This window comes from Aspergillus melleus, assembly GCF_016097325.1.
Source record: "Aspergillus melleus strain CBS 546.65 chromosome Unknown contig2, whole genome shotgun sequence".
Lineage (NCBI taxonomy): Eukaryota > Fungi > Ascomycota > Eurotiomycetes > Eurotiales > Aspergillaceae > Aspergillus > Aspergillus melleus.
This window is the reverse complement of record NW_025763371.1, coordinates 1506078-1529944: the sequence shown is the minus strand read 5'-3', so window position 1 is coordinate 1529944 and position 23867 is coordinate 1506078. Positions and strand designations below refer to the sequence as shown.

The window sequence follows — 23867 nt, the reverse complement described above, 5'->3', positions numbered from 1 at the left end:
TCTGTCTGCCTATCTGCTTGCCCAGGTATGCAAGGGAAAGTACGTACGGTGTTGGCTCTGGCATCTGTCCTGCTGTTCTGGTGGATGGTCAAGAGGGAGCAGACATGGACATTTGAAGACATCTATATATCTATCTACTATAGCAGAGTAGAGCACTACGCAGTACCCATATCCCCCAACTAACTCGTATCTTAAAGTTCATACCAACTACCTTCCCACCGTCGGACAGAAACGATTTCGTGAGTCCCAAGGACCTCTGAGACGAGCAGATTTGCTCGAGTCCCAGCAGCTGTGCACACACGCACCCTGGGTGACATTGTTCCTGCATCTCGGAGCATGTATGTAGCTATCCATTTGGATAGCCATAGCAGTGTAGTATGTACGTACACTGTGTGTGCCTGTATGTTGCTATGCGAACCTTATTCTACAGAGCCGCTGGAGGTTGCGTTTTTTAGATGCCGTCGCGTCGATGGGGATTTCAGGGCTTGATCAGTGAGGTTTTCTATCCCGGTTCAGTACTGAGGTTTTGTTAGTGGCATGTTTACTCAGGGCGTATCTAGTGATCAATTATGTGTACGTTGAACTACTTTCAGGCTTTTAGTTTGTGCAAGTATTGTGATTATAGCGCCTTGTCAGATATTTGAATATACTTGCCCGTTCCTGAAGACTATACAGACTGGTACAAATCAAGATCTGATGGATTCTGAGCCTGAATTGAGTGGCGGACTGTCCGGAACCAATGGACATGTGTCTAAGTCTGGATCAACAAACTGGACACCTAACTGTCAACGAAGCTAGAGGTATGTGCATGTTCCCCTGCTCCTTTTTTGATGAATGCTTTGTGGTCAATGGAATTCAAGGACTGGGTCCGGTCATTCTGTAAACTGCCTATTTCTCCGTTAAAGCAGGTGTGCATTCGTCAGAATCTTATCATCAATGATTATTGCTACAATAAAAGCTTGCTAGATCCGGTCCTGATGAAACATTCAAATTCTCACCCAGACAAGATAGCCGTTAATAATTCCTTCGATCCAGAATGACTTGCCAAATTCGGTCGCCATGAGACATCCAGCTCCCGCGCAACGAGATTGCCGTCAACGATTCTTTCGCTCAAAATGACAAGAGCTTTGACAGATCAGGGATCACTGGCCCACCCACCATCAACAACATACGAGCTCCCCGTGACGCCGCTCGCCTCATCACTCCCTAAGAACACAATCACCTTAGCAACATCTTCCGGAACCAGATCCCTCTTAATGCTCTGATTCTGAAAGACCTCCGCATGATACTCCGGCGTCAAGACATCCCTCTTCTGCCTCTCCGTCGCAATAGCCCCCGGCATGACACTATTGATCCGGATATTATCGCCTCCGAACTCTTTGCTCTGCACGCGCGTGAGACCCATGATCGCCGCTTTACACGCCGCATAAACCGGCTGACCAGCGGCCGAGATACGCCAGGAGATGGAGCCCAAATTGACGATACTCCCTGCGCCGGAGCTTTTCATACCCGGGACAAAGGCCTGGGTCAGGAAGAACACATGCCGGAGGTTAGTGTTCACGTTGAGGTCCCACGCCTCGGACGTGACCTGAGGCGTAGCAAGACGGGCACCGCTGCCCGTCGCGGCGGCGTTGTTGACCAAGACGTGCACCGGGCCGTGCTGTTCCAGGATCTGTGCAGCCGTCGCTTGCAACTCGGGAAGATCCATCAAGTCGCAATGATAAAAGACCGGCGGGTGGATCGGAGGCCCGCCGCGTGTTTCGACCTCGTTGGTCCGTGCCATGACCTTGCTGATTGTGCTTCGGGCTGCCTCGTCCGCGATGTCGAGGAAGATCACTTTACTGCCTTGCAGGGCGAAGCGCTCGACGGTCGCGGCGCCGATTCCTTCTGCGCCGCCGGAGATGACGACGGTTTTGCCGTTCAGGCTGGGGTAGATTGCGGGTGCTGTTGACATGGCGATGGAGGTAGTGTGAACTTCTGTTGGTTGAGAAACGAACACGAAAGGGGGTGCTTGGTTTTATGTTTATCTTGACGTCGGCGCTTCTGCTGATCACGAGGATTGGCATTGCCCAATCGGGACTCGCACATACAAGTAGCAGCGGGGACGATGACGCATATTTGGATATACCTGGCACTACACAATGTAAGCACCGTAGCAAGGAGGCCAGGGTATGCGTAGAATGTGCAATGTTTGATATTGTTGGAATTTGAGGTCTAGAAAGCAGTCAAAGTGGTCAAGAACTTTATAGATTGAAAAAGGACTATGACGACTGGTCCCGCTTGGACGGGTCCATTCATCGGCCAGACGGGTCGCAAGTATAACATCGAACGGGTGCTCCGAGAAGAAACATGCCCTCCACACCATGTTTACGTTGCAACGTAAGTGGAAACTTATTGCTATCTACGGTCATCTAATTGAATCCCAGTGCCGACAATCAAACTTTCGTATTGAAACATATCCATGCGGTCAACTTCGACGACCTGGAAGCGATAAATAATAGACTGCGCAGCTATGCTAGCCATATACGCCTCTCTGAAGACACCATACCCGAAAGGTCAATGTTTGTTTTCAGGTACTTTGCAGACCATCTTTTGCACTTTGCTCAGATGGACCTACCTCTTAAGGTGATGAAAAGAATACTCAAACGCGCCCTTCGTGGAATAGCAGAGCTTCATGAGCAGGACATTGTGCACACTGGTAAGCTGATCCTGTCGAGAGTCGATGAGCGGGGGCTCACTGTATGCAGATATCAAGCCAGACATTATTTTTATTGATTGCGGGAATAAACAATCTGAGACTTTAGTTGAACGCGTTCAACTCGGGGATCTTGAGGATGCCGTACATATCCCTCTTGGTTCGTCCATGATTGGGAAATAGGCAGGAAACTGGATGTGGAGGAGCCCTGAGGCCCACGCTAAGGGGCCTGTGAACAAGCCATCTGATGTTTTCTCGTTTGCTCTTGTCGTAAGTCTTGAGATAACTCCACTTCTGACGAGTACTCACCTTGCTTTCAGTGCATTTATGCGATTCATAAAAGAGTGGTTTTCGCTGTCGGCGAAGATGAGTTGGACGAGGGCGTGGACCCGTTGGCTGTTGTGATTGAACGCCAAATTTCCTATTTTGCAGACGAGGAAGGGCTAAAAGGCTTCCTGAACTATCTTGGGGATAGTCCTTGGACCCAAGTTTTTGAAGTCATTCGAGATGGTTTCAATGAAGACAACCCACGGAAGCCCTTTTCTCTTTGGAGCGGCGTTGATAATGACTTCAAAGATTTGATTTGCCCTATGACAAATTTTGATCCAGCGAAAAGGATCACAGCGCGCGAGGCACTGGTTCATAGGTGGTTTGCGGATGATTGACGCTGCTGTGTCTTACCAATAATCTCTTCTAGCCAGTTATTTTCCAGTGAGGACTTTGCCGCTTCACAGCTAATGGAGCCATGGAACATTTCCCCCCTGTGACAGTATGCCAGGGCCGATACCTAAGGGATCTAAGGGCCCGATCTCTTCCGGGCTACCTCTTGCAAAATGGTTAAAGCTTCCTATATTAGAAAAAAACATTTTTATGATAAGATCTTTATATAAAAGAAGAGTTTTTCTTTATATAGGGATACAACAGTTAAGTACAGGGATTTTCCGTTCTAATTATGCACCGGGATCTTCTAAAGATATATTCTTCATATCGGTTGTATAGACTTCATCACAGGACATTGACAGAATCGTAGTCCCCTGCCCAATCCAAGGGACAGGCTTATCCAAAGATATGCTATCGACAAGCGCAAAAAAGCAAACCAAGCAAGTCTATCCTATACAGGTGAATCATATGCTTTTCCCCCTTTTCACCAAAGGCACCTGACACCTCTTTTTCATCCCACCGTTAATCCGTCCTGCCAGCCAGCCAGCCAGCCAAAAAAAAAAAGAAAACCAAACCTCATGAAACACATCAAGTTTATAGAACAGCAAAAAGACAATAATGAAAGCTGAAAATCACGGGACCGGTTGTTTTACGAGTTGCGTTTTCCCGCTTGCGAGAATATCTGGTTCCAGATATCGATCCACTGTTGTTGCTTGTACGACAGCTTTTTCTGCGGGTCACGGAACGTCCCAGATAAGATGTCTCGGATACGAGCGCTGAGAACCTTGAGAGCCAGCATCGACTTCCAGTCTCGAACGCTGAATCGTATCCGATTGGCATCAATGGAGATAACGCCGGAGTACATCTGTCAAAGAAAGAAGTCTCGTTAGATTTGCGTGGCCAATGCAGTTGCCTGCTCTTGGACATACCTTGAACTCGGGCTCCCCACACAGCAAGGCAATGGCAAAGTCATCGACCGCATTTGTCTCGAAGGCGTTATAGTTGCGGTTGCGTCCTTGCATGATGTGGTAATATGAGAGCCACTTGATGGCGGGATCGGATTGCTTGTTCACCGACGTGGGATGCAGCGTTACCGACTGATTGTTGGCCACATTCCGCCATCCTTTGCCTTCGCGGGTGAGTAGCTTCGGATAGAAACTCCAGGCGATGACCGAGTTGACAATTACGTCGTTAGTGCTGTTCACGTCGTATTCTTCGGGGATGATGAAGAACTGGCGCTGGCGGCCGCCATATCGAGCTCTATTATGATGTTAGGCATGTGATTGACGATGGAAGTTGACAAGCTGATATACCTGTTCAAGGACGCTTTCTGGGAAGGATCGAGATTCAATAGCCCTGCGTCTGCAATTGACACGATAAGTTGCATCTTGATATCCTCAATGTTCAGCAGCGTTTGAGGGCTGAGGAAATTCTTGCGGCAGAATGAGAATTCGTTAGCGCCGGGCGTGCTCTTCGTGCGTTTCCAGGCGCAGTAGGCATTGTACACAGTCAAGAGATCAGAGTCGCCTACAATAGTCAGTTTGGATGAACAAAAAGAAGCATCGGTCGTTTCTCACCCTTCCTGAACGAGAGCCTCGCTAGGTCTTTTTGGGTATTCGAGCCCATCGTGTTCACAAAAGGCGATTTGGAGGAAAGGATGGCGGCAATACTGATAGACGCGTCCAGGCATTTAAAGAACGCACCATGGATAATCAGCTTTCCAAGGAAGACGTCTAGCGGCAGCTTCGCAAGCTGCATTCCTAAAGGCGTGAGATTTTCTGCGTTCGTGAGAGCCTTGACCTCCTTCAGGGAGTCGATTGCTCGGCGGATGTTCTTTGATGAAGGCGGGTCGAGTGCTTCGAGAAGAGTTTGCTCCACTTCACCCAACTTGCAAATCTTGACTCGCAATACGAGATCTTGCAAGGATAACCGAAGCATCTCGGGTGTTTGTTGCTCAGCGAGCTACACATCGTCAGCATTGGGGCCCAACCTCTGGATAAGAAGCCATACCGATTTTTCATGTCTGTACTTGGTGAACAAATGGAAACAGATTCCATTTTGGACACGTCCAGCTCTTCCACGTCTTTGCTTCGCATTCGCCCGGGAAATGAAAGCCTCTACTAGCCGCGAAAGCTGCCGTCTCTCGTCAAAGCTAACACCTTCTGTTAGTAAAGGGCTTCAATGAAGGTTACTAAAAATTTAGTCCACTTACCGCATAGTCTTTTCTTTGCCCGCATCGATAACAGCAGTGATGTCCGGGATTGTAATACCTAGGCATGGTTAATGACAACACTTGGCCATTGATTGGGGAAACGCACCAGTTTCTGCAATGTTGGTGGCAATCACAATCTTTCTCGTACCCGGCGGTGGCACATTGAAAGCTTTCTCTTGGTCTTCACTGGCGATGGATGAGTGGAGTGCGTGGACAATCCACCCCTTCTGAAACTCTGGTTCCGACAATATCTCATCATTCAAGCGTCGAATTTCTGCCATACCAGGCATGAAAATCAGAATGGCTTTACTGTAATGCTCCATCTCTGAGCTTGTTGCAAGCTTGATGAGTAGCTTCCTGATCAACTGATAGTCGAGGCGATATTCATCAAAGTTGAGGATCGTTTCCCGCGTCTGCTTGGAGTATCCTTCAAGCGCGGCTTGTAGGCCACCTGCCGAATCACCCTGGCCATTTTCGGGAGCCATTTCGTCGGTATCCTCATCCACCAAGGCGTTTGAGTCGTGCTCCGCCAGGCGGTAATTTGTCATCTCAACAGCATCTTCCAGGAACTTCATTTCCACTGGGAAAGTTCGACCTGGTATGTTCATCACAGGAACGCCCCCTAGGTAGGTAGAGAAGCGTTGGGCCTCGAGGGTAGCCGACATCAGGATCAGTTTCAATTCCGGCCTCTTCTGCATCAACCGCCTGAGAACGATGAGAAGGAAGTCACTATCGATCGTACGTTCATGAACTTCATCAAGTACGACATGAGTGATATCTTGGAAATCGTCAGGGCGCTCTAGCATTCGTACCACAACTCCGGTCGTCCTAATGGATATTAGCATCTACTCCTGGTAGAAAAAGTTAGCGAGAAAGGGATGATTGGAAGCATACGCGAAGACTAATCTCGTGGATTGGCTGACTTTGCTCTCTAGTCTGACCGCAAAACCGATGAGAGAGCGAGACGTTCCCACGTCATTTTTGCTCTCACCCAGTTCTTCGCTGACTCTTCGAGCCAAAGAGATAGCAGATATCCTTCGGGGTTCTGTGACAAAAATCTTACAAGGACGGCCTTGCTGCATTTCATGTTCAAGAATGAAGGATGGGATCTGCGTACTTTTTCCGCTACCCGTTTCACTGCAGATGATGAGCGCACGATGAGTGTCTAGCGTACTGAGTATTTCATCTTTGAAATTCCAGATCGGCAGGTTCATCCTTCCCAGGGCCATATGCTGGAAAGAAGCTGTTGATGACTTTTCTGCCCAGATATTCTGCAGCAGTTGAGACTGGGTGTTCGACGATTCCTTGCTACCAGATGACTTGGCAGAAGAATCCATTCTGTTTGGAGTTCCATTTCTTCTGCGGAAATTGTCCAACAAGACGACATCATCTTCGAAGCTCCCATGATTTTCTGTTATCAACTTCTTCAAGCTCCTGACGGCCGTCTTATCCACATCGTCCTCTTGAGCCTTCTTTGCGGTTGCAAACTCAGTCCACAGATCTCTCCATACGGCCGGAAGGCGCAGGTATGACTTTCCTTCCTTTGAGCTCTGTGGGAACAGAATGAAAAGAGCTAATGTTGAGACAAATGCTTCTGCCTGCTGCGGCGTCGGTGTTGCCAAGTTCTCCATTGATACGAAGGTGGCCCATGGGCTTGACTTGTGAGTAACTGCATCCCATTCGAACTGGAATGGACGATCTTGGGGCTTAGACCACCTCACTTCAACTGCCCTGCGGTTGGTATGTGACGAAGGGGAAAAGTCTTTGTATGTAACTGTGGACCCGGAATCCCTAAAAGAACAGCAACAGTTGTTAGACGGGCTCATGCAAAAGCTACGAAAGAGGGAAACCTATGTTCTTACCTTGCCCTGCAAGTCTCTTCTAGCACGCGGCGAGGATTTAAGCCGGTCCATTTCCCAAAGTCACGCATTGTCACAGCGGCTTTGTTGAGTTCTTCGGTGATCACTCCAGCTTCCAGGATTGGTTCTTCACCCTGAAACATGTCACCTAGAAGGTCTGCAGCATCGTCCATGTCATCTTTTGGAGGCGAGGCTTGCTCTGACTTTTCGTCTTTATCTCCGTTGGCATTCGGAGCGGTTTTCTTTTCGGGCTCCATTTGTCGGGAAAAGGCAGCCTCTTTTCGGAGGTCTTCCAGCTTCTCTTTCCACCGATGTTCAGCCTCTGCGCGGTCGAAAAGTACATCATTTTCAATGCTGGCAATTTTACGCTGCAATCTTATTACTTGCGGGTTTTCGCCGTCAGAGTCGGTGGTCTCTCGGCCTGATTTCTTCCCCCTTCTGGGTTTGTCGAAGAGGTCAGGCTGCAGGCCATATAATTTAGTTTGCAAATCCAGAAACTTGGGCATCAGGGTATCAGGGTCCAGAGAACTATCCGAGTCATAAGGACTCGAGGGAATTGATTCCCTAATTTCGCTTTTCGCCGGCTTGGCTTTGCTTTTATCCTGAGTTACTTTGGGAACCGGGGATTGCGCTGGCTCACGATCTAAGGTCGATTAGTGATTCCGGGTCCATACACGATACGAAGCACTTGAAAGAGTTACCGGTTATCCAAGAGATATCCTTTTCATCTTTGCGCAGCTGCGTGGTTGTCTGTAAGTAGGACGGTAGTTCCTCCAGCTTGCAATGCATGGCGAGCCAGTCCAACGCCTCGTCCAGATTACACACCATATCCCTATTGGCATAGGTAAAATTACCGGCAAAATAAAGCAAAAGGTGCTTCAAGGCCTCCTCTACTCTTTCCTCGGGGAATCCAAGTTTCAGCAGGGTCTCCTTTAGGGTCCAGACTCTACCGTATAGCTCTTCTTCCGAGCCGGCCTTTTTCAGGCCATTCGGATCGCGACCCGGCAAGGGACTAAGTTCGCGCTCTTCCGTCTCAGCAAGACCTAGTATGGAGTCCAGTAAATCCCTAGGGAGCCACTCTAGAAGGTTTAATAATACGGCCTGTTGACGGAGAACTCTTCGCTCGGTTTCCAGTTTGCTGACTTGGCGGGCGGCGTCATTCTTGCATTTCGCTGCGTATTTATCCACCAGAATTTGTAGTTCCGCATCCTCCAGGTGCTTTTCTAGTTCCTCGGGGGAATAATTCTGGAGCGAAGAGGTGTCTTGCGAAGTGGGCGCAGGTTGGCTGTTCTCCGCGGGGGTAGGTCGATCACTCTCCGAAACCGATTTCGATTCGGCAGCCGTTGTTGGAGCTGTAGATTCAGTAGAGGCGACTGGTTTTGGTTTCGAAGGTACCGAGACTGTTGCGAACCCTCTCGCCGGGTTAGAGGCGGGCTTCTTCTTTTTCTTGTTATTTGGTGGCATAGTGGGTGATGAATCACCGGGGATGGAGGGGGGGTATAAATGCAGAAAAGATACGAGAGAGGGGGGAGGAATAAAGATAGAAAGACAAGGTCAATAAAATAAAAGAAAACAGCACCAACTTAGTCTATGTCTTTCGCAGAACACCAAAGTTGAAGGAAATCGTTGAAAAGGAAAATGAATGTAAGTTCGGAGAGGAACGAGCGAGCGAGAAAGAGAGAGAGTAAGAGGCCTTGATTATTGGGCGGCGAGCTCTCCCCACAACGCCGAAAACTTTTATGACAACATCATCGACCGCAGGCTAAACTCCATTCTCCCGTCCCGACATGCTCCAGGCCCAAACATGGACGACTTTCCATGGGATCAAGTAAAGGCAGGGGACCTGGAGAGTCTGCATCTCGTTCTCTTTACGAGTTCGACTTCTCGCAGAACTCGTGCTCTCCAGGACCTGCGCGATCGAATTGGTAAGAGTGGCATGGCGCCGCCTTTGGAACCCCTCCCTCGCTCTCTTTCGTCGTTCATTTCCAGTTCTCACCCTTCGCTGCTCTCCCAGGTTCTGACCTCCCTCAAACAATTCGTGAGCCTCTCATCGAACTTCTCTTCAAGACCTATCCTCTCTACGTCGACCGTGCGTCCCGACAGGCCGTTCAAGAATGTCTCCGCTCGCTTCTGGTGGACCCAGTGTCGTCCGATCTTCTCAAGCTTCTCACCCAGAAGTTGCAAATTGAATCATCCAAGACCGGATTGGCGTCCAGTTCCGCCTTCGTGCTTCTAGAATGGTGCTCGATCTTGCTCCAGAACTTCAAAACCGATTCCGAGACGCCGCTTGCCGTCGTGTTGGATCTCATCGCCGTGGACGCCAAGGCTCTGGAAACCTGCCTCTCCGCCGGCCCCAAACCCGCCGTAAAGCAATCCGCGCTTAGAGTCACCCGGCGCGCTCTACGAGCCGTTTTCTCATCACCGACCCGAGGCGACGATGCCATTCGCGAATCCGTTCGCCGATTGACTAGCGATTCCACTGCCGGACAGAAGAATGCGCCCTTCCTTGGGGTTATCTCCGGGGTTTGCGCCCGTCTGCCAGGGAAGAAGGCTGTATTGGACGAGGAGAAGAAGGCCATCGTTGCGTTCTACATCAAGGAACTTGTCGGATCCAAGACTGCTCCCCCGAGTCATATTGCCAACGCCCTATTCGACTTCTTCGTCGCATTCGTATCGTATGATGATGTGGTGTCCGAGATCATCCCGCCTTTGGAGAAGGCCATCCTGCGAGCCCCGGAGGTGGTTTTCAGCGGTCTGGTACCGTCGCTTTGCTCCGCGCTGCCGGAAGACATTGATCTATCGGAGGTCCTGCAATCCCGGCTACTGAAGCACCTTCTTGCCAGCATGAAGTCGAACAATCCGGCCATCAGACAAGGCGCTGTCCAGTCCTTCGAATCGTTACTCTCTCGATCCAAGGCTGAGGGCTTGCTTCTCAAGATTGCGAGCGAGGTTATCGGTCCTCTGAAGACCCAAAAAATCACGAATCCCGAGCACCGTGCCGCATACGCCCAATCGCTCTCGGCCGTCCTCCCCTCGGTCAACATCTCCAAGGATGTGGTCCAGGGACTCGTTCCCGTGTTTACGCGTGAGTCCAATGAGATTGCATTGGAACAAGAGATCAAAGCGTTCTCTACCCACCTCGCGGTTCTTGTCAAATCGAATGTTAAGGTCAGCGATGACGTTGTCAACGCCATTGTCAAGGGATCTGCGGAAAAGCGAATCCCATTCCGCAAATTGTGGCAGCTCAATGTCGGCGAGGTCTTCTGGAATGCCGATCCTGCCAATCTAGTCAATCCTGAGGTGGTACCGCTCGTGACCAAATTCCTCAACAAGATGAAGGAATTGTTCACTGAAGTCTCTTCTAACCCCTTGCCATCGGCTCAGAGCGGCGCCTTATCCTCAGCTTACGTCTTTCTGGCGCTTGCTGGGCGCTTGGTTGCTGTGCAGGGCTTTGACCAGGCTGCGTGGGACGCCGTGGTGACCCAATCGCTCGCGCTCGGTCCCAAGCCCTCGTTCCTTTTGAACCCTAGAGCCTACTCTAAGTTAGCCTCACAAGCTGAGACTCAATGGGCCGTCAGGACTCTGGCCGCTGTCGCATCGAGCTCGAAATTTGAGGGCGCGGAAGATGCCGCTAAGGTTGCTTGGGGACAGGCGTTCATCTTCACTATTACTTCGCCTGGTCTTCACACAAACTTCCGAGAGAGCTCCGCTCGTACATTATCCGAGGTCCATCTCAAGAACATCGGGTTGATTAGCCGTGTCATGATAGATGCTTTATGGGCTTGGATTCTTTCCTCCAGGACCGCCGAGAAAGAATCCGCACCAGTTTCCGCGGGTCCTGAGAGCACAAGGTTCCTCCATCTCGTTGCAAAGGCCCTCTGCCCGAGCGCATCCAGTGTGCCCGAGTTGGAAAAGATAACCCCTGAACTGAAAGGCCAGCTTGTCAAACTCCTCATCCTTTGCCGGCCAGAGCTGATCCCCAATGTGTCATGGATTGCCTTGTGTCTGCGCACCGGAACGGACCCCGGGAACCTTGTTCGTGAGTTCCCAGAGGATTGCATGGAGCAGTTGAATCAAGTTCAAGCGGTACGGCCTCGCCATCCCTTTTTGGAATCAAATCCCTCTCTTACTAAACCTTCTACGTACAGGATCCTGTCCAATCCAAAATCCCTGAAATCGATGCTGCTGTGTGGGCCGCTGCCGGAGACTTGGCATTTGTAGCTCCTGATACTATGGTTCCCCAGCTTGTTGCTCAGATCCAGGACGATTTGGACCCCTCCCGACTTTCTAAGTTGACGCCGACTGACGCGGCTATCGCCCGGACACCCGAGGGCACCATGTTTGTCGATGTCTTGAGCACCAAATCCAAACAGCCTGCCTTTGACAAAAACACCAAGGACTATGACATTCTCAAATGGGAGGAAGATCTGCGCTCGCAGTTGGCTGCAAAGAAGGGCGAGAAACCGAAGAAACTCACCGCTGATGAGCAATCTAAGGTTAAGGCCCAGCTCGCAAAGGAGTCTAAAATCCGCGAGGAGGTTCTTCAGGAGGTTAAGAGAATCGAGAGGGGTGCCGGCATCATTCAAGGCCTCGCGGATGGCCCTGCCGTTGATGCTGATGGTTGGATCAATGCCGCCGTGAGGTCCTTGCTGGCCGTCTCGGAGGCTGGTGCCGGTCTATTCACCGGTGACACCATTTCCAAGACGTACGTCAAGTGTTCCGAGAAGCTATCTACCCGATTGGGCCCCTTGCGCACTTTCGTCGGTGTTGCTACCTTGCGAGCCCTGGGCAAAAGCAACCTTGCTCCTGAGATTGAAATAGAGCCTCTGGGACAACTTGTAACGAGAATCCTCTACCGTTTGCGCTTCGCTTCCGAACAACGCCCCTTCGACATCTCGTCTTTGGCCTATCTCCTTCCGCTGATTTTTGCCGTCATTACCCAAAATGGGGTTGACGAGCAGGATGCGGAGCAAGAGGGAGAACAAGTGCTGCTTGCTCTTGAATTCCTGTCTTTCCATTCCGGCTCGTTCGGTGATGAACGTCTTCCTCGCGTTGCGGTGCTGGAGCACTTGCTCATCTCGATGCAGAAGTACACCACTCATTACAAGCTGATCAAGGATACTCTGTTTGATCTGTGCAGATGCATCTCGCCAAACATTTCCAAAGAAGAGCTCGATGTTCTCCTCAAGGGTACCATCGTCTCGGATGTGTCGGTTCGGACATCCTTCTTGCAAGCCATCGATGCTGAGATTGATTTAACCGACCTCGATTTCTACGAACAAATCTGGTTGGAATGCCACGACCAAGTGGAAGAAAATGCCGAACTTGCAGAAACAATCTGGGAAGATAATGCATTGGAGGTCGATGACTCCACGTACGGAAAAATTATTCCATACCTCGGTTCCAAGGACGCGCAGCTCCGAGGTGCTGCTGCTCGTGCGCTGGCACATGCCATTGAATCGAAACCTTCAGTGTTTGGCGATATTGTCTCCGAGCTGCAATCCAAGTATGAAATCGAGGCCAGGCCCAAAGCACCAGAGAAGGACGCATACGGAATGCCCAAGAAGATGGACTTGACAGATCATTGGGAATTCCGCAGCGGCATTGCTCTTGCCTTCAGTGCAATGACCTCTGGGTTTGAGGGCGACCAGATTGTATCTTTCCTCCGATTCTTGATTGAGAGAGGTCCTCTGATCGACCGTAGCGGTGTGGTCAGGGCTCAAATGGCTGAGTCCGGTCAATCTATCATTGCTGCGCGCGGCCAGCAGAAGGTTGAAGAGTTGATGATCCTCTTGGAGACTACCTTGGAGACATCAGACAAGGGAAGTGAAACCTCTGACCTGCTGAACGAAGCAGTGGTGGTCTTGTACGGATCGATTGCCCAGCATCTCAAGGCCGATGATCCCCGTTTGCAGACCGTCATTCAGAAACTCCTCGCCACTCTTCCGACGCCTTCGGAAAGTGTGCAGGCCGCTGCTTCCGCATGCCTTCCACCTCTTATCCGCCTTTCTGGCTCCCGAAGCGCTGGATATGTTCAGGAAATGCTGGACCAACTCCTGCAGTCGAAGAAGTATGCCACACAGCGCGGTGCCGCCTATGGTCTTGGTGGTATCGTTAGCGGTAAGGGTATCTCTACCCTTCGCGAATTCCAGGTCATGTCCCATCTTCGCGCAGCCGCGGACAACAAGAAGGAGCCACACCAGAGACAGGGTGCCCTGTTGGCTTACGAGCTTTTTGCGACTATCCTTGGTCGCATCTTCGAACCATATGTGATCCAGATAGTCCCGCAACTTTTGGCTGGCTTCGGTGACCCTAACGCCGACGTCCGTGATGCTTGCCTTGACGCAGCTAAGGCTTGTTTCGCCAACCTCAGTTCCTATGGTGTCAAGAAGATCCTTCCCACCCTGCTCGACGGTCTCGATGACACGCAATGGCGTAGTCAAAAGGGAGCCTGTGACCTCCTCGGAGCCATGGCCTATCTCGACCCGCAACAGCTGGCGGCGAGTCTGCCGGCCATTATTCCTCCGCTGACGGTTGTTCTCAATGACACTCACAAGGAAGTACGCAATGCCGCCAACCGAAGTCTTCAACGATTCGGTGAGGTCATCAGCAACCCAGAGGTGAAGAGCTTGGTCAATGTGCTCTTGAAGGCTCTGAGTGACCCCACCAAGTTCACCGACGAGGCTCTTGATTCGCTTATCAAGGTTTCCTTCGTTCATTACCTGGATGCTCCCTCTTTGGCGCTGGTTGTCCGTATCCTTGAGCGTGGTCTTGGAGACCGGTCGACGACCAAGCGGAAATCCGCACAAATCATCGGCAGTTTGGCCCATCTCAGTGAGCGTAAGGATCTCATCACGCATCTGCCAATCATCGTTTCTGGCTTGCAGCTGGCCATTGTCGATCCTGTCCCCACCACTCGTGCGACCGCGTCCAAGGCTCTTGGATCTTTGGTCGAGAAGCTTGGAGAAGACGCTCTTCCCGACCTCATTCCCAACCTTATGTCTACGCTCAAGTCAGATACCGGTGCTGGTGACAGACTGGGATCTGCTCAAGCCCTGTCTGAAGTTTTGGCCGGATTGGGAACCACGAGACTCGAGGAGACCTTGCCTACGATCTTGCAGAATGTTTCCAGCTCGAAACCTGCTGTCCGTGAAGGTTTCATGACCCTCTTCATCTTCCTTCCGGCCTGCTTCGGAAACAGCTTCGCCACTTACCTCAGCAAGATCATCCCGCCCATTCTTGCTGGTCTGGCTGATGACATTGAGTCGATTCGCGAGACCTCCCTCAGGGCAGGTCGCTTGCTTGTCAAGAACTTCTCTTCGAAGGCTATCGACTTGCTTCTTCCAGAGCTGGAGCGCGGTCTTGCGGACGACAGTTACCGCATCAGGTTGAGTTCCGTCGAGCTGGTGGGTGATCTGCTCTTCAGCATCACGGGTATCACGGCCAAGGCCGACGACGAAGAAGAGGTCGAAGAAATCGCCCAGGCCGGACAATCCCTGCTGGAGGTTCTTGGAGAGGAGAGGAGAAACAAGGTCCTGTCCGCTCTGTTCATTTGTCGCTGCGATACTTCGGGTATGGTCAAGAGCGCAGCCATGGCTGTTTGGAAGTCACTTGTTGCTTCTCCTAAGACGCTCAAGGACATGGTGGGCACTCTCTCTCAGCTCATCATCCGTCGCCTTGGCTCCTCGAACATGGAGCAGAAGGTCATTGCTAGCAATGCTCTGGGTGACCTGATCAAGAAGGCCGGAGAATCTGTTCTCTCGACCTTGCTGCCTACTCTCGAGGAGGGTCTGCGCACGTCGCCTGATGTGGATGTCAAGCAGGGTATTTGCATTGCCCTTCGTGAACTCATTACTGCTGCTTCGGTCGACGCTCTCGAGGACTACGAGAAGGTACTCATCTCCACTGTCCGGGTGGCTTTGGTGGACAATGACGAGGACGTTCGTGAGGCTGCCGCAGAGGCTTTCGACGCTTTGCAGCAGATCCTAGGCAAGAAGGCTGTCGACCAAGTTCTGCCTCATCTTCTACTCCTGTTGAGAAACGATGAGGATGCTGAGCAAGCGCTATCCGCGCTCCTGACGCTTCTCACCGAGCAGACTCGGGCCAATATCATCCTGCCCAACCTCATCCCGACTCTGCTCACCGCGCCCATCTCGTCATTCAACGCCAAGGCTTTGGCCTCGCTGGCTGAAGTGGCCGGTTCCGCCATGACCCGCAGACTGCCAACTATCCTGAACTCGCTCATGGACAACATCATTTCGACCACCGACGATACTCATCGTGAAGAGCTGAGCAGTGCGTTTGACACCGTCTTGGTGTCTGTGGACGAGTTTGACGGCCTCAATGTGGTGATCAACGTCATGCTGACGCTCCTGAAACACGATGATCACCGCCGTCGCGCCAATGCAGCGATCCACCTGACCAAGTTCTTCTCGGGTGCTTCCATCGACTTCTCTAGATACTACCCCGACTTGATCCGCGTCTTGCTCATCTTGTTCGATGACAGCGATAAGGACGTCGTCAAGGCTGCCTGGACTGCTCTAAGCGGACTCACTTCTCACATGCGTAAGGAGGAAATGGAGGTTCTTGTTGTTCCTACGCGTCAAGTCCTACGGGGAGTCGGCGTTCCCGGGGCAGATCTCCCTGGATTCAGCTTGCCAAAGGGTATCACTGCCATCCTGCCCATCTTCTTGCAGGGTCTCCTCAATGGTACTGTCGACCAGCGTACGCAGGCAGCTCTCGCCATCGGCGACATTGTCGACCGTACCGCTGCTGCTTCCTTGAAGCTGTTTGTGACCCAAATCACTGGTCCTTTGATTCGTGTCGTTTCTGAACGCTCGGTTGATATTAAATGTAAGTTTCCTGTCGTTTTGCATATTTAGTGTAACGCTAATGGGTTTGTCAAGGTGCCATTTTCCACACTCTCAACAAGCTTTTGCAGAAGATCCCGCTGGCCGTCAAGCCCTTCTTGCCCCAGCTTCAGCGAACATTTGCCCGTGGTCTGGCAGACTCGACTAGCGAGACTCTGCGCAACCGTGCAGCAAAGGGTCTTGGAATCTTAATCACATTGACCCCGAGGGTCGATCCTCTGATTGCAGAGCTCATCGCTGGAACTAAGACCCCCGACGTCGGCGTGAAGAACGCAATGATGAAGGCCCTTCAAGAGGTTGTCGGCAAGGCTGGTGCCAATATGAGCGATGCTTCCAAGAACTCCATCCTCGCCCTTATTGACGACGATGCAAGCGACCAGACGGGTATGTTAACGTCCTACAATAGTATGGGATTCTTTTGTCTAACTCTTCCACAGACGCTGTTGCTATTACGAACGCCAAGTTGTTGGGAGCGCTCGTCAAGGTGCTTCCTGCAGCCACGGCAGGACCTCTTATCAAGTATGTTACCACCTTAGTTCTCGCCTTAGGGCTAGTGCTTTGTTTGCTAATATCCTCGTTCTAGGAGTCGCGTGCTCACGACGCACATGTCGCATGGCTCAGTTTTGGGACTGAATGCACTGCTCGTCGAATCTCCGTTGTCTCTGACGGAACAATACTCCTCGGAAACGCAGTCGATTATTTGCCAGGGTGTTACGCATAAGGATGTAAGTGGCGTTCTATCCCCAGAATCGTTAACTTCTTTGACTAATATTGGATAGCCCTTCATTGCCGACAACACTGTCCTTGCCGCTGGCAAGTACTTGTTGGTGGAAGATGAACATCGCAACTTCGAGAGCACCAAGGCCATCTTCGAAGCCCTGGCTCCCTGCATCCAGCCAGGAACGCCTTCCGACACCCGTCGCTTGGCCCTCGTGGTTCTCCGTACGGTCAGTCGACTCCACCCGGAGATGACTCGACCTCACCTGGCGCTGCTCGCCCCGCCCGTTTTCGCCAGCGTCCGCGACGTCGTCATCCCTGTCAAGTTGGCCGCGGAGTCCGCTTTCCTGGCCATCTTCTCGGTCATCGACTCCGAGGGTGCCGTGTTTGACAAGTACATGGCGGGACCTGGATCCGAACTCCCGCCAGGCCCGAAGCGCAGCATGTCGGACTACTTCAAGCGTGTTGCCCTCCGTCTCGGAGGACAAGCTCGGGAACGCAAGGAAGCCGAAGGTGGACAAGGCGGATTGGGTCTCTCCAATGATGAGGTTGAGGATGAGAAGGAATTGTGGAGCATTGGAAAGGTGGATCTTGGGGAATCCTCGTTTGAGGAGTGATTGTAGTTTTTGTTACTCCAGCGTGCATGAGCTAGATCTATACCCCCTTTGTTCCATGAAGGGAAGCATGTTTTCTTTTTCTTTCATCTTATTTCTTGTTGATACATTGGTTATAAAAAGAACTTGAAAAGTTTGTGATGAACAATGCATGATGTTTATTTTCTATGATTCCACAGAGACTTGTTATCTACTATCTACTCCGTACACTGTTAGACTATGCCCTATACTGGCCCGGCTAAACTATAAGGAGTAAATACGTTGATAGAGAGGCACGTGACCACCAGTCGGCCTGTTGCCTCGACCTCCGGATATGGGACTGCCTTGCACCAGGCCATGAGATAAACCGGGATTCGTTTCAGCAGGTGAAATCCATGCGATAGAAGAGAATTCAACTCCCCTTGAGCTGGTGCAATGCAGTCATCATCGTCATAGTTGTTAACGAGGGATGTTGATGACTCATCCCGACTCATACGCCAAGCCCCCGGGCCGGGGCACAAACCCTAAGGTGGAGCGACTCGCTTAGCGACACAGTGGCTTAGCTAATCCGCCGCCCGAGTCTCAAACTCCTCAGCCGTAGGAATTCTCCCAGTCGACGAGTGCAACGAACATCATCCGCCAACGACCGTCGATACGCCGACTTCAAGATGTGAGTTTCATCTCCAACCACAGAATCTCGTCCAACTCGGGGAACTCCTGTCCTTCGATGGCTTCAGTTCCCATGTTCCGGCCTTTCTTTCGCCCTCGTGGGGCTACGCCTCTTCTTATCTTCCCCCCATGCACGCATCCATCTCCAAGGATCTCCTGCTGACCGACGGCTTTTTTTCTGAACAAACAGGGTCAACCTTCGCACCCAGAAGCGCCTCGCCGCCTCCGTGGTGGGCTGCGGCAAGCGCAAGATTTGGCTTGACCCCAATGAGATGAACGAGATCTCCAACGCCAACTCTCGCCAGACCATCCGCAAGCTTGTCAGCGATGGCCTCATCATCCGCAAGCCCGTCACCATGCACTCCCGCTCTCGCGCCCGTGAGCTCAACATGGCCCGCAGAATCGGCAGACACCGCGGTCTGGGTAAGCGCAAGGGTACCAAGGAGGCCCGTATGCCCAGGTATGCTCAAACGACATCCAGTTTTTGATTTCGAGGATCCATGCGCAGCGGAGGAACGGGAAAAAGAAACAAGAGAAAGTTATCTCGGTCGCTTGCAATGTGGTGGACTCGATTACATTCCCGACCGAGATGCGATCGACATGGGGAAATCTGCGTAACATACGGTGAAGGGAATCACAATGTGCTAATGGGTTTCTTTTCTGGAATTTAGCCAGATCCTGTGGATGCGCCGCATGCGTGTCCTCCGTCGCCTGCTCGTCCGCTACCGTGCCTCCGGCAAGATCGACAAGCACCTCTACCACGAGCTCTACCACCTGAGCAAGGGTAACACCTTCAAGCACAAGCGTGCTCTCATTGAGCACGTAAGTTCCGCCTCCGTCTTTGATTTATGGCTCGATACAACATATCTGAAATCCTGCAACGCCGCACTGTACACTTGATGAGGAATTGTTGGACTAACCTATGTTTTTTCCCACGCAACAGATCCAGAAGGCCAAGGCCGAGAGAACCCGTGAGCGTGCTCTCAAGGAGGAGATGGACGCCAAGCGTGCCCGCAACAAGGCTCTCCGTGAGCGTCGGGCTGAGCGCCAGGAGGCCAAGCGCAACGCTCTCGCCGAGGGTCAGGAGTAAATTTCCTTTGTTGACGTTTGACGGCGGTGCGGAGGTTGAAGCAGGGAAGGAACTTGGGAACACTCGATCAGGCAACGGAAACTCGGTCGACCGATTTCCTTTTCTGCTTTGGCTCGATGGTTTGATTCATCCGGGACGGGTCTTTTTTTTGTCATATGGAGAATCTGGATCGGGGAAAAGGGTTCGTTCGGGAAAAGAGCAAGGGGGGATGACGTACAAAAAGCGTTTTTCCTTCCCCTTTTTTCTCTCCTCGGATTGATAATACCAACTTCTGAGAGATGAAAAAGTGAGGATGCCCAGCAAAAGGAAAAGAAAAATATCCCCATCCTATTAAATCAAAACAAATGGCATGGCGCTTTGTGTGATACGAAATCTCGAAATTTTTTTTATTTCATCTTCATCATCTCCCTCTGATGTTTCAAGTCCTCGATAATCTTCGTCCTTACTTTTCCCCTCCCTGACCGGATGTTTTATATCACCTGTCTGTCATCTACCTCGAGTTTCTCTTCTCCCTTTTTGTTTCTTTATCTGCTATCTGTCCTCCGTCACAGCTGCGCTGCACATGTTCTAAATCCTAATGTCGTAACGTCTCTGGAATCATCTCTCTGCTTGCTTCGCTTCTCTCTATGTAGCTTATAAGTCGCACGTCGTACTTCTTCCTATTTCGCTACCCCGTATAGTTAACTTGAGTCTGTGCTTGGTAATTGAACTCGACGATCAGTTCATATAGTTCCCCTCCCATGTTCTGTATTTTTGCAGTCCAAGTATTTGGTTTGGGTCCTTGGATTATTGGTACAATTGACTGATCGGGACTTGAGAGATGGGGTGGAGATAGATGTGTTAACATTGTATATAATTGAATTTGATTGTTGATCGAATGTAGTCAGAGATGCGGATATATATTTGTCTATGGCTATGTGTGATCCGCGGCAAATTATCAAAGATCGTATATACTCATGTGGACCGAGTTTATATATAACCTAACGGAAGGGAAAAACAAGCGTTATATCCAAATACGGTCGGAACTGATAATGAACACAAGAACCTTTGATTTTATGTTCAGATGCTTCATCTGCTTAGGTAAAAGTTCATGTTGGGTGAGAATCAATTCTGATAAATGTTAATACAGCCTATCGAAGACAAGACCGAAACCCCTATCGAATTGGAAAAAACGGGACCGAAAAAAAACATAGAATCGCTTAATAGTACTTATACATTATTCATACAGAGGCGATCGCTCCTCACCTGCTAGAAATGCAATCGTATCGTAAAGTAAGGTAGAATACAGAAGAGAAGTGAAAGCGTTCGTCAGGGCCATGGTGCCTCGTGCGCCATTTTTTCCAATGCATTAGGTTGATGTTCGGGGATGTCCGGGTGGTTGTGCTTTGCAGGATTTCATTCATGGCTCATGTGTTTCATGTCATATCACATAGATGTTCGTTGATCCGAGTCCTCGGAATGGAAAACGAGCAATGAGAAGAAGGAGTTGCTCGCTTCGAGGTGCCATCGGTGCTGGTAATGATTGGAATAGTAGGTGTGTAACCGTGTCCCAATCTTTTTATACCTGAGCCCGGATGACGGTGGAAGTACTATACCGGTCCATTGCCTTAGCAGGGATCTCTAAATCGAAGGGATCGCTGCGGGTACTGGCTCGTGTCACTGGCTCTGTCGGCGAACAGAGTCCTAGTTCGGCTGCCGAAGCACCGTAGCTGAACCGCCGGAGGCTACTTCCGGAGCTGCTACGCCCCGGAAGAATGATGGTGCTGCCAAGGCTGCGATCGCTGCCGTACATGGATCCTTCGTCTCGCATGAAGGGGATTCCAGGGCGTCGATGGCTGTCCGAGGAGGCGAAGGATAGAGGGAGGGACGCGGGCCGACGAGGGTAGCTGGCCCGTCCTGTACGCTGAGGATCATCGAGGAACGGGTATCTAACTGTATTTTTGATGTGGTAGGCGTTTTCTCGTGATGTAGGTAAGATTTCATCCGAGTCTGAGAAAGGATCGGAGTAGTGATTCGGGTGTTGTTGGTTAGAACTATGATGGCCATCGTAGTTGGATATTAGTGGTGCATTAGGTATGTAATTGTACAGTGAACAGTTTGAAGAAGTGTCGGACGCATTTGAGGCATTAGACCGGTGGTCGTGGTATAAGCCAGTCGCAGAGTCTGGTGATTGGCGGCCTTCGTGCAGCGGCTTTTCACTGCCCCCGACACTTTGGCCGCCTTTCGATTTCCGTCGGTTGCGGAGTATGAGAAGACATATTAGAAGTGCAAGGACGAGAAAGGCCGTTGCACCCAGTACGCTGCCTAGGATGGTACGCAGCGAGACACCGTCATTGCTGTCCTCGGACGACGCTGGAGGTTCTCGAAGCGAATAAGTCTGGGAAGGGACGCTTCCAGTGGTTGTTGAGACCAATGTAAAGGACGTGGTGGCATTGACCGTAGGTATGATTGTATGCACAGGTAATGTCGGGCTATTTGAAGGAGTGAAGAGGTCCGGTGTTGAATGGGGTGGCAGTGTGGTGGCATCATTGACACTATCATAGGAAGATGACCGGATGTCCTTTTTTACTTCATCCGGTGCTGAACTGGCGGGTGCTACCGACGGTTTATTTGGAATGGCTGTAATGACTGTAGCGGCCGTTGTCGCCGTTGGAGTGGCGATCACCGGTGCAACATCCGCTGCTTGTGACGTCTGCGAGGCAGTTGTTCCAAGAGTGGGTGGTGGTACTTTTATATCGTATGTGCTGGGAGTGGCAAAGCTGTTGAATAAAGGCCCAACTAGCTGTGTGGGAGCCAAGGTCTCACCCGATACATCAGATGCCGTTGAAGTCAGGGAAGAAGTCAGGGTTGACAAGGAGGTGGTCGACGGTGTTACTTCTGCCGATTTCTTGTGAACTCTGGTACATCGTAGCCCATGATGGAAGATCACCGCAGGGCTCGACATTGACATGTCGCCTAGCTCGGAAGGAGGCTTTGGACGCGACAAATGGCGTAGCTAAACCGAGGAAGGGAGAAGGCAGAACAAGCTGCACAGCATAAAGAAGAACCAGGGGGGTTGTGAGACTAAGTATCACAGGGCGTTTGCACGGTAGTCCGGGGTGTCTAAGCGTCGAGTTGACAAAGTAATCAAGGAATGACTGTGGAAAGAATTAAGGAACGAAAAAGGAATGAAAAATCTTCACAATATGATCAAAGAAAGGAATTGTGAGCATGCTAATTCATTCTCATTGTTTTTTTCTTCGACTCTATGAGGGGCAATCACCAGACTAAGCCATGACAACAGGCGTCTGAGGCGTTTTTGGCCCACGTCGACTGTACCGTTTCAGGAACAGATGGTGAGGCAGAAATGGCACAAGCATGGGATTCTATCACGTTGGCAAGTAAGTATATATTGACAGACAGGCGAAGAAGACAGGGATGAGATACACGGCCCAAAAAGATAAAATCAAAACAAAACAACAAGATCGCAGAAAAATAGAAGAGGATGGCTAAATTGTAATTAAGAGGGGAGATAACGAAAAAAGGGTAAATTTGCTGCTCCTCCAGTCAGGGCGCTGAGAGTCGACTGCGGAGGGACGAACTGGACTCCATCATTCGGTGGAAGGTGAAGCAGGGGATGGGACAAGTTGTTGGCTCGAAGAACGCAACGGGGGAATATATGAAACAAAACCCATCAAGGAGATCCAATCCCTTGTGCAGAACGACCTGCGACGATGGGCGGTGTTAGTTTCTTGCATGGAGGGAGGGGAGCCCCTTTGGCCCCTCGCGCCCCCATCCGAAGGAGGTCAGCCATGAAAAACAGTTTACCAAAAAAGTCAAGGATGTGGGATGTAAATGTATCATATTCTACCGATGAACCTCGTATGGATGGGAAGAAAGGGAAGAAATTGAGTTAGAGTTAAGAGAGAATGCAGAGGGAGATTGGGAGGACTTGAATTGCCTCGTTGGGAATAGTACGGCTGCACGGGACTTCCTGCTGAATAAGAGACAACGCTAGTCCAATAATAGGTTAGCGCAAACTCCTCTCGGAAGACCCGGTCATGTGAGATGATGACTGATCGGGCCGACGATCCCCTTTGAGATGCCTCATAAGAGTCCGTCCTGCGATAAGTTCAACCTTCAACCTTCAAGCCAAACACGAAAACAAAACAAGACGAGGACTCTTCCTACTCCGAGTACGATGACAATGCCTGTATCCCCTGTTCTTTCGATGTTGCAATCACCCTCCAAAGTCCCAATCAGACACTTCAGGGCCAACCAATCTAAACAGTCAAGGATCATCAACTATCCACTCCACTTGACCTCAGCTAGCGATAATCCTGGTGGAGCCCTTCTCGTCCGCTCTTCTGAATGGGTGTCGAAAGCGGAGGACTGAAGGGTGCAACTGCATACCAATTACGTATCTGGTGGTCCGCCCATTCAGCGATGATACAATAGTACATACATGTGGCCTCTCACTTGCAAAGTTGCAATATCAGCCTAGGGGGCCAAAGTCAACCCAA

General features: G+C 50.9%; 9 protein-coding genes across 9 annotated transcripts; 3 read left to right on the top strand and 6 right to left on the bottom strand.

Annotated features, from left to right (window-relative positions):
* Window positions 1–1135: 1135 nt before the first annotated feature.
* On the bottom strand, window positions 1136–1954 carry LDX57_003359 (SDR family NAD(P)-dependent oxidoreductase; the record flags this gene model as incomplete). The annotated part of the gene is made up of 1 exon (XM_046085005.1): window positions 1136–1954. The coding sequence occupies one exon, from the start codon at window positions 1952–1954 to the stop codon at window positions 1136–1138; it is 819 nt and encodes a 272-aa protein (XP_045940968.1).
* A 309-nt stretch (window positions 1955–2263) lies between these two features.
* LDX57_003358 (uncharacterized protein) lies at window positions 2264–3360 on the top strand (the record flags this gene model as incomplete). The annotated part of the gene is made up of 4 exons (XM_046085004.1): window positions 2264–2379; window positions 2427–2739; window positions 2879–2965; window positions 3016–3360. The coding sequence occupies 4 exons, from the start codon at window positions 2264–2266 to the stop codon at window positions 3358–3360; spliced, it is 861 nt and encodes a 286-aa protein (XP_045940967.1).
* Window positions 3361–4004: 644 nt separating this feature from the next.
* On the bottom strand, window positions 4005–5293 carry LDX57_003357 (uncharacterized protein; the record flags this gene model as incomplete). Its single annotated transcript, XM_046085003.1, has 4 exons — window positions 4005–4220; window positions 4285–4615; window positions 4669–4882; window positions 4933–5293. 4 exons carry the CDS (start codon window positions 5291–5293, stop codon window positions 4005–4007), a joined length of 1122 nt encoding a protein of 373 aa, XP_045940966.1.
* Window positions 5294–5317: 24 nt separating this feature from the next.
* On the bottom strand, window positions 5318–5572 carry LDX57_003356 (uncharacterized protein; the record flags this gene model as incomplete). The annotated part of the gene is made up of 2 exons (XM_046085002.1): window positions 5318–5507; window positions 5568–5572. The coding sequence occupies 2 exons, from the start codon at window positions 5570–5572 to the stop codon at window positions 5318–5320; spliced, it is 195 nt and encodes a 64-aa protein (XP_045940965.1).
* Window positions 5573–5635: 63 nt separating this feature from the next.
* On the bottom strand, window positions 5636–7198 carry LDX57_003355 (uncharacterized protein; the record flags this gene model as incomplete). The annotated part of the gene is made up of 2 exons (XM_046085001.1): window positions 5636–6395; window positions 6462–7198. The coding sequence occupies 2 exons, from the start codon at window positions 7196–7198 to the stop codon at window positions 5636–5638; spliced, it is 1497 nt and encodes a 498-aa protein (XP_045940964.1).
* A 227-nt stretch (window positions 7199–7425) lies between these two features.
* Window positions 7426–9103, bottom strand: LDX57_003354 (uncharacterized protein; the record flags this gene model as incomplete). Its single annotated transcript, XM_046085000.1, has 2 exons — window positions 8128–9103; window positions 7426–8069 (listed from the first exon to the last, which is right to left on the bottom strand). Exons 1-2 carry the CDS (start codon window positions 8888–8890, stop codon window positions 7426–7428), a joined length of 1407 nt encoding a protein of 468 aa, XP_045940963.1. The 5' UTR covers window positions 8891–9103.
* A 127-nt stretch (window positions 9104–9230) lies between these two features.
* Window positions 9231–17630, top strand: GCN1 (putative translational activator; the record flags this gene model as incomplete). The annotated part of the gene is made up of 7 exons (XM_046084999.1): window positions 9231–9351; window positions 9441–11512; window positions 11575–16279; window positions 16333–16680; window positions 16734–16815; window positions 16880–17021; window positions 17076–17630. 7 exons carry the CDS (start codon window positions 9231–9233, stop codon window positions 17628–17630), a joined length of 8025 nt encoding a protein of 2674 aa, XP_045940962.1.
* Window positions 17631–18333: 703 nt separating this feature from the next.
* Window positions 18334–19365, top strand: LDX57_003352 (60S ribosomal protein eL19; the record flags this gene model as incomplete). Its single annotated transcript, XM_046084998.1, has 4 exons — window positions 18334–18350; window positions 18466–18735; window positions 18947–19097; window positions 19219–19365. 4 exons carry the CDS (start codon window positions 18334–18336, stop codon window positions 19363–19365), a joined length of 585 nt encoding a protein of 194 aa, XP_045940961.1.
* Window positions 19366–20923: 1558 nt separating this feature from the next.
* Window positions 20924–22315, bottom strand: LDX57_003351 (uncharacterized protein; the record flags this gene model as incomplete). Its single annotated transcript, XM_046084997.1, has 1 exon — window positions 20924–22315. One exon carries the CDS (start codon window positions 22313–22315, stop codon window positions 20924–20926), a length of 1392 nt encoding a protein of 463 aa, XP_045940960.1.
* Window positions 22316–23867: the final 1552 nt, after the last annotated feature.